Source organism: Gymnoscopelus microlampas (genome assembly GCF_963454915.1).
Source record: "Gymnoscopelus microlampas genome assembly, chromosome: 6".
Classification (NCBI taxonomy): domain Eukaryota; kingdom Metazoa; phylum Chordata; class Actinopteri; order Myctophiformes; family Myctophidae; genus Gymnoscopelus; species Gymnoscopelus microlampas.
In genome coordinates, this window is record NC_139943.1 from 48,723,862 (window position 1) to 48,746,027 (window position 22,166).

A 22,166-nucleotide genomic window follows, 5' to 3' on the forward strand; every position below is an offset into this window, starting at 1 on the left:
AATAGCAGATCTACAAGCTTGTAGATCTGCTATTTTCAAAATATATATTTAATGTTTTCATTTGAAAACTTGAAATGGACCTTCTGCATAATGAGCAATTTCTACTTTTGGTACTTTTTAAGTATATTTTGACTTTTTGTACTTTTACTCGAGTACATTTATAATTCCGGATTTAAAAAAAAAAACTTGTAACAGAGCATTTCTACATTGCAATATTGATACTTTTACTTAAGTAAAAACATGTGAGTACTTTTTTCCACCCCTTGCATTTGGGGTTGTGGTGAAGAGGGTGGTGGGAGGAGGACCTCCTCCATCGACAGCTGATGACGCTACGGAACTTAGCTATTAGCACTCTAGTGGTGTGTGTGTTTAAGCCACACATTATAACATGTTTACAGGGCGTTAGCCACCATTACGTGGATCTATTACAACAAAGTCCAGCAACGACACATTAGTGAAACATACGCGATTTCAGCCTCGGGATCAACGCTGTCACACGGTCGATCGCGGGTTGATCAGAAGGAACAACATCGCTACAAGACGTTAGCTAATATGATCGGCTGCTAGCGTTGAACACAACGAGTGTGTGAGTGTGAACAGCTAGCCTGTTGGCTACTGACACTGATCTCTACATGTCACTGGACACTGATCGGACTGGTCAACTGATTCACTGCAAGGTAAGAACAGTGGCGAGGAAATGTGTCGCTATGTTGTTGGTTCACAGTCCGTGGGTGGTAGTTACACATTAATACATTATAGATGTTAAATACTGAGGTATGTATTGGGAAATGCATGCTATGTTGCTCAAGTTAAAACCTGGGCAGGCATTAGGCAACGTTTAGCGAGCTAGACGAGACGAGACAGGCAGCACTGATGACGTTTGTCAACAAATAATGCTGAAATCTACCACACAATGGACTAGCCTTTTATCAAGATCATCACATATGTATTAAATAGATTCTGACAAAGATACGAAAGCAAACGTCAGACACGATTACATGCATCTGTCATAGTGATCCAAGGCTAGTAATTGACACTTTTTGTCAACTGAATTTGCCAACAACTGTGGGTTTGCTTGTTGCTCAATGATCTTGTCGACAGCAGTTTTTTATCTGTGTGGAGAAATGTCTATCATTGTACTAGATTGGTTGACATTAGCTTATAGCTTTGTGCAGGACTGTTGATATCTAGCTTTGGATCAAGACTGTCATAGATGTATTTTATTGAATCTGACTTTTACTTTAGTATCTAGATGGGCAAATGTCAAAATCGATCAAATACATCTATGATAGTCTTGATCCAAGGCTAGTTTGTATCTAACTCTGGTTTTAAATGGTGTCTCAGACGGTTCTGTTTGTGTTTATTATATCCTCAGGTGTGCAAGCTGAAAGAGAAAGCTGGATAATGTATCGGCACCATTTATGATGGTCAACGCCTTTTTGATTTCACCATCTGAGCCTTTCCACTCCATCTAACCCAGCCAGATAGTGTTGCGGCCCCAACAATCTCACATCTCTGCTCGGCATCAATATGATAAGTGACAGTGACCCCTCTCTGCCCGTAAGGATGAGACCCTCCCAAGACAAGTGCTACAAATGATATGATAGTAGCCGCCTGGATCACATTCTGTGCCTGCAGGAGCCTTGCACAGGTTCTGCGTTTCCTTTCCTCCTCAAAACCCCCTCCTCCATTCTGGGAGACCCTTATCAGCGTGGTCTCCAGCACCGTAACCATGGGTAATAGCTGTGTGTGCCGGGAGGACAGTGACCTGGAGGACCACCACCACGGGTCGACGCGGGCGACCCGAGGCCAGGCCAGGCGGGTGGATCACGGACATGGTACAGGTGTCGGTGTCGATGCTGGAGAGGCTCGGAGTAGTCGACCCAGGGACCCGGTTCGGCCGCCACGCAGGGGCCGCGGGCCCCATGAACCAAGACGCAAGAAACAGAACGTAGATGGTCTGGTGCTGGACACGCTCGCTGTCATCAGGACGCTAGTGGATAAGTGAGTGTAATATATAAGATAATAGTTATGATGTTTATAATGGCTTGAGAATGAGGTGTTTCGCTCATTTTGTCTGTTGGTACGTTTTATTTTATGAACTTATAATAACTAACTTATAATTGAATAACTAAATGTGAATGAGCAATCATTAGGGCAGATCTGGGACAACTATATCTAAAAAACGTATAAATCTACTATTAAAATTAAAACGAATCAGTTAGCTTATAATTATATTATAAAAGTGTATTATTGAATGTATTCTTGGCAGAAACCATTGATAACTTTCAAAACAAATGCATCACCTCCCTGCTGTCAAGTATATTTTCAAGTAAACTATGTTGTTGGTTGATAGTTTAGAAAACTGGTTAGTTTTCATGCCCTTCTTCCTACAGTAGAGCTGTGTGACGTAGTCTGTTGGGTAGTGTGAGGATCAAAACGGCTAAATGAGGCTCTTGACTGTACAGCTCAGTCTAAGTAACAGCAACATCACCACGAACAACAACTGAAGCAAATCCCTCACAATTATAGTCTGTTCTTACTCTACTCATTACACAGCTGTCTAGAGACACAAATAGGCATGTGCACAGGCTCAGCCGCGCGACACACACACACAAATTATGTATTTACATAAAATGTATTACGGGGGTCACATGCATAGAGTAAAACATTTTATTCATTTTTAAAAACACCGTAATAATACATATATCGAAATGTATTAATTTAACTCTGAGAGTCTAAAAATGTAACAAACTAGACCTGTAAGGGTTGATTTGGTTACATTAAATTAACACTCTAAATTGTTTCTGGCTTGTTTTTCAGTGACCAAGAGCCTCCTTACTCCATGATTACATTGCATGAGATGGCAGAGACAGGTGAGATACACACTAAAAGAAGATCAAAGAAATATTTTTTGTTTGTCGATAAGTTAAAATGAATACTGAACATAGCAAATCTACAAGCTGACAGTGTGTCGTTGCGTTACACGTTGTGAGCTTGTTCATTGGCTATTTTCACTATTTTTGTGGTTAATTCATAATTTATTTTCTAAGTTTAGTTATCAGGGAGACACCAAAAATCACTGGCCATACCTGTTTCTTCATGCATTTAGACAGCATTTTGAACTTTCAGTATCGTGTCCATACCTGTTTCTTCATGCATTTAGACTTCATGTATCTGACTGTATTTTGAACCTTCAGTATCTTTAAGTGCTAGTTTCTCTTTCATAAAAGTCAAGTGCATTGTTGCATATTTTATCTGATACCATGCCATGTGATCCTCTGCTTTCTCTCTTTGTGTCTCTGTAATCATTTTCACTCTCCTCTTTTGCTCCTTTGCTCTTTGCTCCCTCAGATGATGGTTGGTTGGAGGTGGTCCAATCTCTGATCCGAGTGATTCCACTGGACGATCCGCTGGGCCCTGCTGTGATCACCCTTCTACTGGATGAGTGTCCCCTGCCCACCAAGGTCAGTAACACGTGTGCGTGTACTTAACCTTGCCTCATTGAAACTTGAACCAAGGTAGAGCTGTGTAAGCTATGAGTCAAAATCTGACCAAGGTCCACAATTACTATTAATTATTATTACTGTTAGTGCCAGTGCCTACATTTTAAAACCATGCCCAGCTCAAACCCTAGCAATTAACCACTTGAGCCTTATAGCCTACATCAGGGGTATTCAACTAGATTAGGCAGGGGGCCACAACTGTAAAATAATTTGGAGTTGGGGGCCACACAATTTGCGCGCGTGCGCGAAGCGCACGCGCGCGAAATTTTTCCCGGTCTAATTCGGGTCTAATTCGGTCTAATTCGGGTCTAATTCGGTTCTATTTGACCAATATAAATCAACCTTTTTTCGGGTCTAATTCGGTCTAATTCGGTTCTATTTAAGGTTCTAAGTTAAGTTCCAATGAAAGATGGCCTTTCAAGAACTAATGAAGGATAAATAATTTGTACTGTTTTAACTTTGATAACATAAATCAAAGTTAAAATAAATAATAATTATGAAAATTAAAAAAATAAAAAATAAAAAATTTTTTTTTTTTTTTTTTTTTTTTTGGAATATGGCCAGGGGCCACAAGGAAGCTCCTCGCGGGCCGCACGTGGCCCGCGGGCCGCCAGTTGAATATCTATGGCCTACATAGTTTGTCATACGATGAATAGTGAAATAGTAGCCAATCTACTGTATAATAAGCTCACAACACGCTGCGGCACGTTTTGAGATTGTAGATAAACAGTTTCCTCTATCCTTGACATTTTTGAATTTTTGGAAAAACGTTGAAAAAGTTCGCCCAAAATAGGGACGCCAGGGTTAATGTGGATAAGAGATCAATTCAGTATGACATAAATGGCTCTCTCCAGGTTTTGTATGCACCCACCTTGTCCTTTGAAAAGAGGATATTTTAATTACATAATGCATTCTTGTTTGAAGAGTGGACAGCAAGATAAACACAGTGCATCCATTAAGCTGCTTAAGATACTCTTAGCTGAAATGTTTAACTAGTAAAACCAGTCTCTCTTCCCTTCCATCCCTGAGGTCTTTCAGTTTTTCAGAAGCTGTGTAGTCGTTTACATGTGCATGTGCTTGCTAACATATGCCTTGACTTGTTGCCATAGCGTCCCTTTGTCTATCTTGGCAGCCAGTTTGCATCCTCTCCAATAACCTTTTGGCTTAATGTAAAATGACATGTCTGAAATGACACATCCTCCCATCTGTCCAGCATATTCTACAGAAGCTGTGTTATTAGTGTGGGTGGGTGTTTTTATTTGAGTGTACATGCAAGTGTGTGTTGATGCATTCCAGAACAGTAACTGTCTCTCTCGCTCTGTGTGATGTTGTGAAGATCGCATGGCTTCTGTGTGAATATCTTCTACATGCAATATAACAGTCGTTCCTTTCTACCCCCCTGTCTCCAGGATGCTCTGCAGAAGCTCTCTGAGATGTTGAGTCTAAGTGCTGCTGTAGCGCGCCAGGATGCTCTCATCCCAGCTAAACACAGAAACACCACTGCTGTCCTGGGCTGCCTGGCAGAGAAACTGGCTGGTATGTCAAGTATAGACAGTTTGACACCATTATGTATTCACTTCTAATGAAACACAACACTACTACTTGTAAGGACATTCCATTGACCTAATTGCTGGTTGAATCTCGTCTATAATCTGACTATTGACAATGGGCAAGATGCCCACAGCTTGAATGCTACCTGACAGCATTGTCATCAAGTTATATACTTCATTGACCTTTTTCCCCACTACACAAATTCTCTTTGCTGAAAATAGCCGATCTACAAGCTCTCAAGGTATCGTGTTGTGACATTCTAGGTCTGCTATTTTTGCTGATTTTACGCCGATTATGAGATGCCCAGAATAGGAACGCTAGATTTATGTGGTTAAAATTGCAAGGTGACAAATACTTTACACCCAAAAAGCAAGAGTTACTTCTAGGTCTTGAAATAGTTACCAATATTCATTGATTGCCGCAGATATATCCAAGACATAGAAGTTGTTGTCAAGGGACTACTGACAAGTTTTATGTTCTTGGAACAATTGAAGTTCAGCTTTTTATTTTTGTCATTATTAGGTCCTGCCAGTATTGGGCTGTTGAGTCCTGGAACCCTGGAATACCTTCTAGAGAGCCTGGTAAGCAAACACAAATACACACAGTGTACAACTTTGTGTGTGTGTCAAATGAAGCAGCTTTGATGTGAAGTGTCATATTACTATGTTGAATATTTAGTTGTCTGTCACCTGCAAGTGACAGACAAGTGTGAGAAAACTGGAAGGAGAAGTTAACGTTGAAACCGCTCACTATGTGTTTTTTTAATGCACTTGTGTGTGTCATAAATCCTTTTTGTTTCTGAACCATAAAATTTGATTACAAAGCTTGTGTGACTGGCCCTTTCATGTTGTGCCAGAGTCCATCCTACATCCCTTAAAGCATAAATGTGTTGCTAAAATTGCAGAATAAGAACAGTGGGAAATTCCTAAATATGATATCTTAGCAACCTCTTTAGAATGTTACAATGTGTACGAATATGTGTATACAGTATATACTTATCTTTTCTGTCTTGTTCCAGAGCTCAGAGTCCCACCCTACTGTCATGCTGTTTGCTCTCATTGCCTTGGAGAAGTTTTCCCAGACAAGTACGTTCAATGATTGCATCCAAACATTTAGGGAACTCTTATCAACAATTTACAGGCTCTTATCCAGAGCGACTGTATGTGATTAAGCAAGGTAATCACATACATAGAATGCAGAGAGACAGTGCAGTGCCGGAAGAAACTAGGATCCCGGGTAAACTTAAGAACCTAACATCAGTCAAATGATAAAATAACCATCTGTACATTGAAACTATAGGCTACCAGGTAAACAATGAACCTAGCATCTGTTTAAATAACATGCTATCTAAATTACATTCTTAACATTGTGGTCAATACAAACGTAAGTAACAAAAAAATGACAGCAAGTGACCAAGATAATATGTCTGCCTGGTAGCCATATCTTGGTCAATTGCTAGCAGGAAGGGGTATAGAGAGAGTGAAGTGCTAAGGGGTGGAGTCTGAAGAGGTGAGTCTTCAGTTTATGGCTTATTGAATTTTATTTCAAATGTACCCCTCTAAACGTTACAGTGAAGCTCAGAAGAAGGAACATAATATGATCAAAGGAAAGTTAGATTGCTTCAATCTCTGATGCCTTCTTTTAACCACTCATTAATCTCTGGTCCCCGCAGGTGAGAACAAGCTAACTGTGTCCGAGTCATGTATCAGCGACCGACTTGCTGTCCTGGAGACCTGGGCAGAGCAGTCTGACTACCTCAAGAGGCAGGTTGGATTCTGTTCCCAGTGGAGCCTCGACAATCTCTGTGAGTAGCCGCGTCGTTCTAGCTCAACTACGTTGGCCTGATCCTTAAAGGACATACTGTATTAAAGCCTCTTCTCTTCTCTGAACAGTCCTGAAGGATGGCCGCCCGTTCACGTATGAGAAGGTCAACCTCGGCAACATCAACGCCATGCTCAACAGCAATGATGTCAGCGAGTACCTCAAGATCTCCCCCACTGGACTAGAGGTGTGTGTGTGTGTGTGTGTGTGTGTGTGTGTGTGTGTGAGATCAGGACCAAATTTCTGTTAAACAAAGGTTTAGCCCAAAGATCTAATGATAGTTTTACAAAATAACAATAAAATAAGATTTATAGCCAGTTAGTTGAAGTTCAAGTTTACACGTTCCTTGCTTACTCTTTCTCTATCTTTTGGCCCATTCCTTTAGGCACGATGTGACGCCTCATCGTTTGAGAGCGTGCGCTGTACGTTCTGCGTGGACTCTGGGGTGTGGTACTATGAGGTGACAGTCGTTACATCGGGGGTGATGCAGATCGGATGGGCCACCAAGGACAGCAAGTTCCTTAATCATGTAATAATCATCTCTAATCCTTTTACCGTTGACCCTTTTCACTGTTTTTCTTTTTACCTCAAGCACTTTTTTATTTTTTATTTTTATTTTTTATCACACTCTCATTTTCTTGGATATACCCCCTCTTTGTGCATGTGCGTGCGTGCGTGTGTTGCAGGAGGGCTATGGGATAGGAGATGATGAGTATTCGTGTGCGTATGATGGCTGCAGGCAGCTCATCTGGTACAATGCTCGCAGTAAACCACACTCTCACCCCTGCTGGAAGGAAGGTATGTATGTTTTATTTTTTCATTTATTAAGTAGATTATTCAGACCCCTGTTAGTCCATTGATTTAGCCACACACGGGCCTTACTGCCAGGCCTAAAGCCTCATTTATACTTTATATCTCTGCTGTCCAGCCAGAAACTGCTAACTCCAAAACGCTCATTGTTCAGGAAACGCAAAAACAAAATATACGTTTTTCAGGAAATGAAGAAAACCATATATTTTTAAAACAAAGCAATACTACCTCATCAAAGTTGGTATAGTGACTTTATATATTGTCAGATACTTGCATGTGTCATTATATTATCAACACTTTAACCAAATCGCGGGTAAATCAACACTTTACCCAGCGCAAGTGGAGTTAGCAGTTTCAGACGAGCAGAAATCAAGCTGAAGTGGAGTTAGGTGTCCAAACAACAATAGCTCCACTCGCAGCTGAGGGAGAGGTTTCTGAAGGGTACAAATTCTCAAAAGCTAACAATGGATCTCCAAGCTCACAATGCATCACAACAACGTGTGAATTAATGCCCTGATGCTTCATGCCACTTATTATATAGGCCTACAATAATAAACAGGACTTTAAATATTACAATAACTTCTGCAAAGAGGTAGTAGAATAGCGCGACAGAAATGCTATGAACGCCTTTCTTCTTGTCACATTGCTCTCCTCATTAAACACTTAATAGATTTTAGAAATATAATTACTTGTTTTCATAACATTAGCGTCAGTGCTAAGTTTGATAAACAGGTACACTGCATAGTTTTAACAGACTACGGGGAGCTTGTTTACGTGGTCCTCCTCCTCGTTCACTGCGCACCGCGCTCTACTCATGCTGTTGAAAAGCAGCGCTGTAGACGAGAGGGGGGAGTTGTTTGTTTTTGACGGACAGTTTGAGGATCCAATGGAGTTGGGCGTTTTCGTCAGAGGCGCTTTTTAATACTTTTCATTGGTTCAAATGTTTTGATATTTTACACAGACCTAAAGGGTGTTCAATAGCCTTGATTTATGAAAAAAAAAAAAAAAAAACTGAAAATGGAGTTATCTGGTCCTGGCTGGACACCGACGATATAATACAAGCTTACAACGTGTCGCACTGCAACACGTTGTGAGCTTCTAGATTGGCTATTTTTTAGTGCACGACACAATGCGCATACAGTATAAATCCATGTCTGTGTGTGTCCTGATCAGGAGATGCCATAGGCTTTTTGCTGGACCTCAGTAAGAAACAGATGATCTTCTATCTCAATGGACACCAGCTGCCACCAGAGAAACAGGTCTTCTCCTCAGCCACGTAAGTACACACTCACTCACTCACTCACTCACTCATTCACTCACTCACTCACTCACTCACTCACTCACTCACTCACTCACTCACACTCTCTCTCACACACACACACACACACACACACACACACACCAGAGGTCGCGCTAGGATTTTAAACGGCCGGTCCCAATGTCCGGCATGATTAAAAGTTCTCGGATATCTGATAAAAACAACGGTCATAAATATTTTTAAGCATTAATGACAAGCAGGTGCGTAAATGCAGCATAACACTTACAGCATTATATTTTGGATTGAACTGTTTGAGCATAATTAGTGTTAAGTAGGGAATAGGCTGGATACTAGTTCTTTCAGGTGTATGCAATAACCAAGATGGTGCATCGGTCAGGATTCAAAGAATGGATGAGGAGACGTGACCTGGTTTTTGTATCTGTATTAATCCAGTACTTCACAATGGTACTTGTATAACTTGCAATGGTACAATAGTAACAATCACCCATAAAGGCTCAATATTAGTATTAAGACATCAGCAGACATTAGTTTCTTTTCACGCTTGAACATAACAGAAGCTTATAATTGACATCCAAAGTCATTCACTTTCCAGTCATGAAGAACTGTCCAGTTATAATTGAAAAGAAACGACCCCTGGTGGCCGAATAAGGGGACAGCAGAGAATGATGTTCACACCAAATAAATACAACATTGAATGAACGCAACGAATTTGGTCACTTTACAGGCACCATAAACGGTGATACAGTACTTCTCTTGTCGTGAAGAAATGATTTGTAAAACAGCATGTTAACTCCTCCAGCCACATATGAACATTATACAAATGATGTTGGGAATGTTTTCTTACATCTTCTTACAACATCAATTGTGCATTACGAGGCATGAACACAACGATACAATAACCATGCATGCACTTACTTTTTGTCATGAACTCATAAAGCTTGTGAAGATATACTGGAACGTCAGACGATAAAAAACTGAGGTAATACTCGGATAGGTTCTACTTGACTAAACGTGACTACGTCACTACCTGTTACCTGAGCATTTAAAGGTACATACACTCATTATGATAGGCAGTGGATGCCGTCCCTGCGTGTGGTTAGGACAGCTTTTGGGGAAAGTTGATGACGCATTTATGGGAATCTTTTAGTCTCCTCATAAAGATATTCCATTCAAGTGGTAACGTTTTAACATGTCCACCTTTTATTATTAACGTTGTGTTTCATCTGAAGCTTTTGTGGAGAGTCAATACACAACTTAATAACCGTCCGGACCGACCGGCGTTCTCGCATTTAGAATGCCGACAATTCATAACTCTAGTCTACGCAACAACTTCCCAGTAACAACAACTGTCTTGTTCCGGTCTTACCAGAGAGAGAGAGAGAGAGAGAGAGAGAGAGAGAGAGAGAGAGAGAGAGAGAGAGAGAGAGAGAGAGAGAGAGAGAGAGAGAGAGAGAGAGAGAGAGAGAGAGAGAGAGAGAGAGAGAGAGAGAGAGAGAGAGAGAGAGAGAGAGAGAGAGAGAGAGAGAGAGAGAGAGAGAGAGAGAGAGAGAGAGAGAGAGAGAGAGAGAGAGAGAGAGAGAGAGAGAGAGAGAGAGAGAGAGAGAGAGAGAGAGAGAGAGAGAGAGAGAGAGAGATGTTTTGGTAACATATTTCTCCCTACATCCTACCTCTATTCTTCTTTAACCTCCCTACATCCTATCTTCTTCTCCCCTTTGTTCTAATTGTTTCCCCTCATGTTTCACCTCTCTTTGTCCAGGTCTGGTTTCTTTGCGGCAGCCAGCTTCATGTCATACCAGCAGTGTGAGTTTAACTTCGGGGCCAAGCCTTTCCGCCACCCACCCTCCATCAAGTTCAGCACCTTTAACGACTTTGCCTCTCTGCTACCCAACGAAAAGATCATTCTGCCCAGGTATGAATCATACTAAAACCACTAATAGGCAGCACCTACCTAATACTAGTACTTACTTTCCACTGCCAAAAAAAATCAATTGTACCTTTTTGTGGTAAACCACATTTTAATCTATTACTCAACTTTAATCTCCCAAAGGCCTTAAGTAAATGACTGATTGGGTAGTAAATGATTGGCGTGCACACAGTGCCAGTTGTCCAGTCTGTTCCCCTGGGACTCTGTCACAAAGAATGTCTGCTTTATTGAAGTCAGCATTCACTACTAAGCTTTTGGCTATGTAGCTTTAGGTTAGGGCCGGGTAAAACTGCACGAAACAAACAATACTGTCCAGTATAGATTAATACCTCAACCAAATGGCAACCTCACTTGAATTGACTTCATAATATTTGGGTAAATCGTGGTTAGTGATTTGAAAGATTACAGGCCAATAGCAAAATCCCTTGTTGGCTGTGTGCTGTTATTTTCCTAACGAGTTGTGTGTGCAAATGCACACGTGTGTTCATCCTCCAGACACCGGCGCCTGGCCTTGCTGAAGCAGGTTAGCATCCGTGACAATTGCTGCACATTGTGTTGTGACATCATGGCTGACACCGAACTGCGACCCTGTGGACACGGGTATGTACAGTATGTGTGTGGAATAAATCAATCAATTATCCATGTTATGTATGATATTTTTGTTCAAAGATGTTTGTACTAGCTTTAAGATGTGGTTCAAGGTAAAGTTGTAGGTAACAATCACTAACATGGATCCGGAGTCTCTACTCTATACCCATTAATTCAATACAGATTAACTTCGCTCTTGGGTAACATTTTAGACTGGACATGCATTTGGACACCCCAAGCACAATGGTTGGCTTTGCATAAGTGATTCCTTAATTTGTCCCTAAGCTTTACCAGCCAGCTCCGCCGTATGCCTCCATAGGTGGCATGCAGTCGCGTTCCTCATCCTCCATTTTCTCCATCCAACAAATGTCCAATTACAGGATTACATTTTGAGAGTTTTACTCATGTTGTGTCGTGTGGCGTGTTCCTGTCATGTGGATCATTTGGTGTAAGGTGGACATAAAACCCAGTCAGGGCTGTCTAAATCAGTCTTTTTCTTGTTTAATAGTATCATAAGTCTTTTATGATAAGTATTTAGTCTTGCTGCATGCTCATGTGAAGTTCAATGACAGGTGCTTATTGTTTAAACCATTAATTTTAGTCTAGTGTAAGCATATAGCACACCAGTCACATTTTATAGATCTTTCTCACGGACTGGTCGCACAGACGGGTACACACGTACATAAAGGATTACGGGTGTGTGGATCATGTGCAGTGTCTGTGAGCTGTGTGGACGTCTGCTCAGGGACCACTATGTATCTGTGTGGATGCAAAGCGAACCACATTCGTCGACGTCTTTCAGTTTATCTTGCGAATAAGAATTTCGCTTATGAACTGGGCTTTACACTGAGAAACACTTCTCATAGGACCAGGTTTCTCACACTTCTCAATGGTGGTGTATTGTCACTGGCTTCGCCCGTCGAAATGTAGTTTCTGTGTGCAGTGAAAATGTACTTCACTCGCCTACCTCCAGACTGGCAGCCTAACACCTTGCACACACAGGCTAGACACACAGGTGATATGCAGTCAGAGCATGACCTATAACCTTATCCGTAACAGTAATACAATGTTCTCTATTTTGCGCATGTGTACCTGATACGTTTTTATTCATGTACCTGTTTCTCTCTCTGCAGTGGTATATGTATGGAGTGTGCCTTACAATTAGAGACGTGCCCATTGTGTCGCCAGGACATCCAGACCCGCGTCAGACTCATTGCACATGTCTCCTGACACACTTCCTGCTTCACCTCCAGTCAGGACATGGATACGTTCCTTCCAGCCTCTCTCTCTCTCTCTTCCAATACCCTCTTGCCCATACCGTAATGAAACCGACCAATAGGACTGTGAGGGTGTTGCCATGTCATTGTGATGACTTATAAAGGAACCCTGGGTCTGGCTAGAAGAGAGAGGGATGGACAGAGGAGATGGATAGGAAGAGATTAATTTCCTTTCCAATAAAAGATAAAAAACGAAAAAGAAGAGGGAGAGGAGGGGAGTAAAGCCATGGTTGGATTGTGGAATCCTTTCCTCATTTTCCTTTGTATTCTGTCTGTTGTAGCCCTCTCACAACTCATTGACAAGAGAGAGGCAGAGTGGAAGTAACATCAGCCCACTGCTCGCAGTGTGTGTGATTCAGACAAAGACGGCAAGACGAGTAGGAAGAGGAGCCCATACAATACAGAACCACCAAGTCGTCTGCAACTCCTGTGTTGAGCTATCTGACATCATGGGAGAGAGGAGGAAGCCAGTGGTCACTCAAACCCACACTGTAATTCAGCTTGGTCCCATTCACCATTACTAACACATCTGCAAAGGCACAGTCTGATAAGGTTGGATAGGCATAAGCACAGGATACAAGAAGAACTTTAGAATACAGCCTGTAAACGGATATATTTTCTCTTTACAATTAGGGGTGAAGATAATGCCATTGGCGATGCCCTCTGCCTGGCATTGTCATTTTATTTGCTTCAAAGAATGGACATGGTTTCCAAATGTTAGGAATTCAGAATATATTCTCTGTATCAACACCTGTCCAATTGTTTTGTCTGTTCCAGTGTCTGCACTTAAAGATAGCTTCTCTTTTAGGGCTGGGTATTACTATTGGACATTTACACCTTTGGAATAAGATGCCAGTCTTTGGTGTATACCGGGTTTAAGTGGCTAATGGGCATTTATATTGAGGAAACCAATTGAACATTGTCTGATTCTATATAAAAGTAGATGGCATTTACAAATTGGTCAGTAGAAAGTGTCTCATCTCAAAACTTGTATAACCAGTATTGGCACTGTTGACCAATTTCCAGTGATACCTAGCCCTAACTCCTGGTTCTTCCTCTTTTTTTTTGCTCAGATGTGCTTTACCCACAATTTCCTTTTGATATCAATATTTAACAATAAGAAGAGACTGACAGGCAGGGAGATGAAAATCTATAAAGATTTTCTCGGTACGGTGCAGCATATTGTTGCTGCCCAAGTCAAATTATGTGTAACAGGGTGTTTGGTGAAAGCCTCCAAGGAGAAACTTTGGTATTGGAATTTCACCCTGATTTTCAACATTTCTGTAGGATGGCTTAATGTAAGCAAAATCTACCCGATTGTCTCCACCATGAGACACAATGGCAACTTCGAGATTGACTCCAAGTGAAACCTTAGTAACCTGTGCTGTTTGGTTTTCTGTTTTTCTGTAAGTATCTGCAGTATGTTATTTTGGCAGTACAACTGGTATACAGTCAGTAGGCTAATGTATCTGTCCATTGTACGATACGCTAAGGTGAACACCTTGTTTGGATGTGTGGTGAATGTTGCCATGGACATACAGTCAGTGAGTAAGACAGTTGAAGAAACCCACGTTGAGTTAAAACGACCTAATCTACTGTGTAACCAGACTTGAAGGTCAAATGAACCAATGATAAAGAAAACGATGTGACTAAACATGTCAGCATGGGGCTTCAGTATACTGAAATATGTCATGTAGCATGTTGCTACAATGTATGGCGTGGTTAGTATACTCTTATGATTGTGTATGTACTGAACACATTTTGGGTGAAGAAAGTCAATCAGAAAGGCAGTGTAATTTCCAGGTTTGTGACACATAGGGTGGAACTGAGGCTGAGCGACAGCTCTGGTGTTCTGAGCGGATCAAAGCAAGCGGCTGCGCCCGGGTGAGGTGCTCACAGACAGGGAGAGGAGAAGAGACATTCGTTGCTAATCTCTTGCACCTTGTTTGTAAAAGATTTATACACTTTAGGTAAGAAATAGGCACTATTTTAAAACTCATCACCACACCACCTTTCTGTCCGTGGGCTTCTGATTGGTTGGTCGCCCTGCGTCCAAGTTGAACTTTTCTCAACTTCGATACTTTTTGCTGGCTCGACCCCCTCCCCTGACGCAGTGGGTAAAATGGTGGTCGCTCCTCTCCATAGACTTTGTATTGAACCTCTGCGCATTCTCAGAACATGGCAGCGAAGCAACGCTGTTGGTGTGATGCTTAATTCACAGGTGTGGAGTAGACCTATAATCTCAACACCACAAAAAAAGACTACTGTACGGAAGTAGCAAATATTGATAACGTTTTTTAAATCAATCAAGATTGAGACGTGGCCTAAATTTTCAACAAACAAGGTGCCAGAGTCACACATCGGACATCTCTTCTCCCTGGCTGTGAGCTCTTCAGCTGGGTACAGCTGCTTGTGTTGGACCGCTCGGACCACCGGAGCTGTCGCCAGAGCACAACTCACTTATTTACAAGGCTGTCATTCATAACCTCAGACACGCATTTTGCAAATGTTTGTATTGTAAACATTCTGCCGGTGTGAATTCAGCGTAACAGAGCAGCATACAGTTTCTTGTTCATGTCTTAAGCAGCAATTAAGCACATCTCTACTCTCTTCCTGATATCTCCATATTTCTCTCCTCCTGTCTCTCCCCCTCCAACTTTTTTGCCGTCCTTTACTTGAAGCATTTCTGGTTTGACAGAATTAACAGTTGTATTTTGCAAATGGGGGAATTTAGCATAATGCAAACAATCATTTGAGGTGAATAATGCTTAAAATTTCCTTTGGTTAAATTGTTATTTTTATAATTAATCTGGAATGATTGTCACTCCACCAAATTGCATGAAATCAATGTTTTTTTTTTTTAATTATTCCAACAATACAAAAATGATCTCTGAGAATTCCATGCACCTCTCCCAGTATGTAAAAGACTGTTGTCTGGTTGTCATTGGCTCCTGAAAACCCTTGCACATCAAAGTGAGAATGTGAGAGTAAGTTTGAGACTGGGAAGAAATAAGGAACACACATTGTATTTAAACATCTATAAAGGAGTTTTGCCCCAGGGTTCCCAAAGATGTGATTTACTGAAGAATTGTTGTTTCCTGGATTGTGATATTTGTAATAAATGTATGTTCATGTGAGTTCAGTGTCACTTGGTTGTACACACACACACACACACACACACACACACACACACACACACACACACACAAAATGGTTATTGAAAACACACCTTATTTATTTACTCTAGTGTTCTCAAATAATAGATGTTTTGGTCATTAAAGTTTCTTAATTTTCCAACAAACACAATACACATGACAATACACATTAAAGACAAAGAACTATAAAAGGCAAAAAATTAAATAAACTCTTAAACACAACAAAAACAGGCAGTCATACCTAAGCTAAGGACAACACTCCCCTACACCCCTTTACTATCAATTACAAAAATAATAGTCCCAAACTAAATGGAACTTCCCTTTTACATTGTTTTTCCTGGTAATCAGATATTCGTAAAATGCAGTCTCTATGTCATAAAATTGAGTCCAATCTGCCAGCCCTGTATACACAAACTCTTCCAATGTCTCAATATCAACCTGGCTGCAGTGACGAGTCCTGCAGTTATCAGTGCATGTTGTCCGTTGCTGAGTCCTTGTGGCAAAAGTGTGCCATCTCCTTGGAGGCAGAACTTCTCAGGCTTTTGTGACCCCATACAGTTTTTAAGTTGCTTTTGATTGAGTATTTAGATTCCTTCCAATACAAACCCATTGTAACTTCAAACTCCATTTTAACCATCTTAGATTAATTGAAAACACCCGTCCTTGGTTCTGGTGACTGATATTGCCCTTTTTTATGTGAGGGGGCCGTGTTTTTTTCCCCCAACTATATTTGTAATTTACTTGATTTTATTTTTGTATTTATTTTTTCATTTCCCAAGCAAATGATAAAAATAACAAAAAGTGATAATATTTCACTTTCATGTTTGAAATGCTTATTTTGCATTTTATTTCGAGTTTAGATGCAGATAAGCGAATAATACCTAATGCCTTCTGAATTCCTGGGTTGTTTTGTTTATCACACGTTATAACCTTGTTTTGTTTTTAACTCTATGGTTATAACCACTACACTGCCTGCAGCCCCGGACCGTTAACACAGTTCTTGTTTACGGTAGGAACCAACAACGAACCGACACTGATTCACCCGGATGGCACCAAGGGACGGACGTGCTTTCTCCGTCTCCTTGGAAACACAGATTATTATTATTCCGTTCATTATTTACCAAACACGTTGATCGGAGCTCGATCATAAGAATCAAGTGAATAAAACAGATGGACGTCACTGAGCGACGTAAGTGTGTGCGTTGACATAGCGTTAGAAATCACCTTTAGTCTTTGGAGACCTGGGAAATAGCGTGTCTCTACTCTCGAAATACGTTAGTTTAGCAGACATTTAGCCATTTAGCTAAACGAATGTACTGTATGACGCGTGACAGAATCATACTGTTGATTTAGCCTTGGATCAAGACGATCATAGATGTATTTGATCGAGTCTGACTTTGCCTTTCGTATCTATGATCATATGCAATTGTCAAAATCGATCAAATACATCTACATCAACTTGTTGACAGACTGGGCATTTTAGTGATTTAACATCAAGGAAATGTGGCGATCGTATGATATCTTTTTTTCTCAGACCTTCTGGGCCGTGGAGATAACATCGTTGAGATGGTTGACATGGCGTTAGACGAGGACAACATTGCCGTTTCTAAGTATGTTCTTCTAATTGTGTCACACACACACACACACACACACACACACACACACACACACACACACACACACACACACACACACACACACACACACACACACACACACACACAGGACCCCAATGGAAACAAGCAATAGGCTTTCTTGTGTGTTTAAAATCCTCTCAGCAGACCTTGTATTGAACTGTACTTTCCTGTGCCTTTTTTGCAAACTACTAATATCACTATTCACACACACACACACACACACACACACACACACACACACACACACACACACACACACACACACACACACACACACACACACACACACACACACACACAGCATGGCGGGTTCACTCTGATCAGTGTTCATCATGACTAACTGTTCACATTACTAACTGTTAAACATCACTAACACTAACTCATCAATAGGCTACTAACTGCTTCAGTGATCAGATTAGACCTCTATAAGTCACATGGTATTCATGTCTTCTCGTTTCAGTTCATCACCTGCAGATGCTACTTTCGATGCTGTTATTGGAAACATAGAAGATATAATCATGGGTAGGATTAGTTAAACAGACTTTATTCACGTATGTGCTTCAAAAAGTGTGTGTGTGTGTGTGTGTGTGTGTGTGTGTGTGTGTGTGTGTGTGTGTGTGTGTGTGTGTGTGTGTGTGTGTGTGTGTGTGTGTGTGTGTGTTGTTTAAATTGTGCCACTTATGCAATACCTTATGAGGAATATGAAAATGCATAATAATTGTATTGTGTCAAGAAGACACAATAATCACCTATTCACACCTATAATCACCTATATCACACCTAGATCTATTATTTTCACAATCAAGACATTCTTGATTGATTGAATACTTTATTTAGAAAGACATGGTAAAAGTACATGGAAGTACAATTCACAATACAAGGTCCTCTAAACTGGATCGCTCATAAAAGCACTTGGCTTATTTAAAATGAGATCCCCGTGCACTCAAATCATGATGACATTTAAGAAGACACACATATATACCCTACTATGCAGAACGTCATACAATCAGCTTGGTTACTGGTTCTACAACACACAGTTGGAAATGGAGTTAATCTGGAAAAACATGGCAGAATAAGTTATCAGTTACATCAAAGTTTTAAAAAGACAGATAATTATTTACATAACATGGAAACATAAAATTATAGTATATACGAACACAAAATTCTTAATTACATAATTCATTCGAATGTGAATCTCCTGTAAACTCTGCAAGATAGGTGCCATTCCTCCAGCACACAGTGACAACCTTTTGTTGTGAGCAAAGACTTAGTACTTGTTCTCTACCATCTCCTTCCATAGATGAGGAGTTCCAGCAGCTGCAGCAGAGCTTCATGGACAAACACTTCCTGGAGTTTGACAGTTCAGAGGAGTACAAGCTCAGCTACACACCAATCTTCAATGAATATGTAAGTTAATATCATGCTCTCCATCTCCACCTTACTCAGCGTTATGCCCTTCGCTGATTTCCTGAATTAATAGCCAACTGCCATGTCAATAATCTGAGGGATTATTATACTCCACTACATCTCAGAGGCAAATATTGTACTTTTACTCCACTGCAATTATTTGATAACGTTAGTTATTAGTTACTTTGTAGATTTTGATTATTATTACAACACATACATTACCCACTTCAGCCCTATACATTTCGGCCATTTGAAAATAGCAGATCTACAAGCTCACAATGCGTCGCGATGCGACGCATTGTGAGCTTGTAGATCTGCTATTTTAAAAATATTTGTATACATTTTATACAGTTGAAAACTTGTGAAATGGGACATACTGCACAATGAGTACTTTCTACTTTTGGTACTTTAAGTACATTTTGATACTAGTACTTTTACTCAAGTCAATTTTGAATTCTGGGCATTTACTTGTAACAGAGTATTTCTACATTGCTGTATTGATACTTTTTCTTAAGTAAAACATTGAGTACTTTTTACACACTGGGGATGTCGACCATCTAGGTGATAATATCTTGTTATTCAACATTTATGCAAGCAATTTCTGCTCATATTTCTAATCGTGGCCTGTCAAACCAAACATCTTGAAGCTAAGCAGCTCCTGAAAGGAGGATCTTAGCTTAGAAGGCTGTGTTTTTGTCTCTCCTGTAGGGCGATCTGCTGGAGAAATACCTTGAGCAAAAGCTGATGGAGAGGATCCCTGGCTTCAACATGGCCACCTTCATAGACCTGCTAATGTAAGAGTACTTTTGTTCTCACCTGATGGTTGATGGGTATCTTAGCTTCATACAACTAAAACGGCATAATAGGCGGTTTTGATTAGGGGTAACGGTTTCACTGTGTCATTGATTACACATGGTGTTGCATATAAACGTCACTCGTGAGGCTCCTGAACTATACCCATGTCTATTATAATACAGAGCATTTGAATTTCCACGGAATCGGGAGGAGTTCATTTTGGGTCCATGCACCAAATCCTAGAAAGTAATGTATTATTTTAAGGTGGCCAATGGTGTGAGGGCCTGCCCTAGATCAAACACTGTGCAATTGTATTGGGACATGAATTGGTGTGAGTGAAAACAGCTCACTGTTCCAGAAATCTATTGATGCACCTGTTACTTAAGAAAGGTTACTTCACCCAGCAGGCCACTAGATGGCACACTTGACCTATTTGACTTATTCTTGTAGGCTCCTTGTGGAGCTTAGAGCCATCAATCACACCCTGCCATCAGACTCTGTTTTGGGCAGTTTTCTTCAGCTGGGCCCACGATAGTCGGTTGTCTTTGCCTCACTCTCGGCTGATTGCATATAGATGGCACACAGTCATATCAAACATGACTGTGTGCTGTCTATGAATATCATCTTTCTGTCTCTAACTCTGATTTCCATTTCTCCCATGCAGACAGCATAAAGAGGAAGTACCGGGTGACATATTTGACTTGCTGCTGACCTTCACTGATTTCATAGCCTTCAAGGAGATGTTTGTGGACTACAGAGCAGTGAGTTGCAATTTAGTGTAATTTCAGGCAGATTTACTAACAATTAGGCCATGCAACTAGCTGGACAGATTCTGGCTCTGGTTATCACATTGTTTTAGGTTTGACAGCTGAGAGAAAGTTGATGTCCTTCTAATTGCCCACGGAAGTGGTTATGTATCCACACGATTTTAGACAAGTTGTATGGTGGCCAAGAGTAACCAAGAATACAGAATTAACCAAATATAAACTTAAAGCTTTCAATTATTTGCTTTAATTGCCATTATTATTAATAGGGCCCAGGATTTCAACCTGTTCCTTTCATTTACCTGTTTCCTGTAGTTTTTGATATATCATTTGGAAAGTATTTTTCAGATCCATGGAACAGGTAGAGAAGTTTTGTAATATGAACTGATCTGATGTTCAGCATCAGAACACCAGATCACAATTAATTTCACAGCGATATATTAACAACTGAACTAAAAACTGAACTGAGCGCATGCTGCATGCTGGTTGTGTTTGTTTATGATCTGCCTACAAACTCAACACCCAAACAGGATGTTACCAGATGTTACATCGAGTTGAGCTAGCATTAATCACAGTGTATTTGTAGGAGAAGGAGGGCAGAGGACTGGACCTGAGCCAAGGACTGGTGGTCACACCTCTTTGCTCCACTAACAACAAACACATCAGCTTCACTGGACCACAGTGACACACAAGAGAAACCTCTGTGTTTAGTCCATGGGATGAATCCACCAGCCATTTTGACTATTTTGAAACCAGGGGTACTGTACCAGATACAAGACATGCTTGGTGGACTGCAAAATTGCAGCCCAGACCAACCTCCAAGCTTAAGTTGACCAGTTATGGACGATGTGTTAATGTCATGTTAATGTGTACGTAATAGACACACATCACAAGTCTATGATATTTACACAAACAGCTGCTGAAGTGAGATTCGCATCAGCGAATCCTTGATTTTTGCTTTATCCTGTGTTACTTGGCTGTGCAAACCAGCAATGCTCCAGCTGTAGGCTGGTTCATGTAGTTGGTTCAACCTTGCAGACTGTGTTGAGTTATCCTGCAGATTCCACGGCAATTACACTGGTCATCAAATGAATCCCTGAGCAAGTAATTTAAACAATCAGAAATGTAATCTTTTTGCCCAAGTCTGGTCTCGTGTGCTGGCTGTGCTGCCTAAAATGCTGGCCTGTTCTCTTTGTTTAATGAAATCATTGATCCATATTTTTTTTTTTACTTGATGGTTTGTGTTTTGTGCCTGTGATTGTTATTTAAACAGAGTCTGTTTGGGATATATTTGCATTCATGGTAAGATTTAATGTTTGTGTGGATGGAACCAAAGTGTTTTCTACTTGTCTTTAAGTGATGTTGAACTTTGGTAGAATTGGTTTTATACGGTAGGTATCTGGCTAAGTATAAGCTCACAACGTGATGCAATGTGAGCTTGTAGATCTGCTATTTTAAGTGCGCTACACAGTGCACAACCAAGTATATATATCACCCATCACATTGTTGTAATTGCTAATAAAATGTATTTATGGTACCAGTTTGTATTGTAAATCCTCATGGTTGTAAATACATGTTTTTCAAATAAAGATGTTAAATATTTGTAAAATCGTTGTCTAGTTTATTTGAAAAAGTACAAGATTGAGCCACCG

General features: G+C 40.6%; 2 protein-coding genes across 2 annotated transcripts; both read left to right on the forward strand.

Moving 5' to 3' along the window:
* Nucleotides 1–328: 328 nt before the first annotated feature.
* rspry1 (ring finger and SPRY domain containing 1) lies at nt 329–15,893 on the forward strand. Its single transcript, XM_084059149.1, has 15 exons — nt 329–677; nt 1,376–2,004; nt 2,824–2,876; nt 3,355–3,467; nt 4,916–5,042; nt 5,580–5,638; nt 6,076–6,142; nt 6,730–6,861; nt 6,950–7,065; nt 7,264–7,407; nt 7,565–7,676; nt 8,862–8,964; nt 10,724–10,876; nt 11,387–11,491; nt 12,613–15,893. Exons 2-15 carry the CDS (start codon nt 1,601–1,603, stop codon nt 12,707–12,709), a joined length of 1,785 nt encoding a protein of 594 aa, XP_083915275.1. The 5' UTR covers nt 329–677; nt 1,376–1,600; the 3' UTR covers nt 12,710–15,893.
* Nucleotides 15,894–16,959: 1,066 nt separating this feature from the next.
* Nucleotides 16,960–22,123, forward strand: arl2bp (ADP-ribosylation factor-like 2 binding protein). Its single transcript, XM_084059872.1, has 7 exons — nt 16,960–17,100; nt 17,446–17,521; nt 18,009–18,070; nt 18,849–18,955; nt 19,664–19,749; nt 20,415–20,511; nt 21,101–22,123. The coding sequence occupies exons 1-7, from the start codon at nt 17,082–17,084 to the stop codon at nt 21,197–21,199; spliced, it is 546 nt and encodes a 181-aa protein (XP_083915998.1). The 5' UTR covers nt 16,960–17,081; the 3' UTR covers nt 21,200–22,123.
* The last annotated feature ends 43 nt before the right edge of the window (nt 22,124–22,166 follow it).

Coding starts and splice junctions, on each gene's coding strand:
- rspry1 (XM_084059149.1), top strand. CDS start 1,601: ATGATAGTAGCCGCCTGGATCACATTCTGTGCCTGCAGGAGCCTTGCA. Junction 7,408..7,564: donor ACAGCAAGTTCCTTAATCAT/GTAATAATCATC, acceptor CGTGTGTTGCAG/GAGGGCTATGGGATAGGAGA. Junction 11,492..12,612: donor CTGCGACCCTGTGGACACGG/GTATGTACAGTA, acceptor CTCTCTCTGCAG/TGGTATATGTATGGAGTGTG.
- arl2bp (XM_084059872.1), top strand. Junction 18,956..19,663: donor CACCAATCTTCAATGAATAT/GTAAGTTAATAT, acceptor TCTCTCCTGTAG/GGCGATCTGCTGGAGAAATA. Junction 19,750..20,414: donor ACCTTCATAGACCTGCTAAT/GTAAGAGTACTT, acceptor TCTCCCATGCAG/ACAGCATAAAGAGGAAGTAC.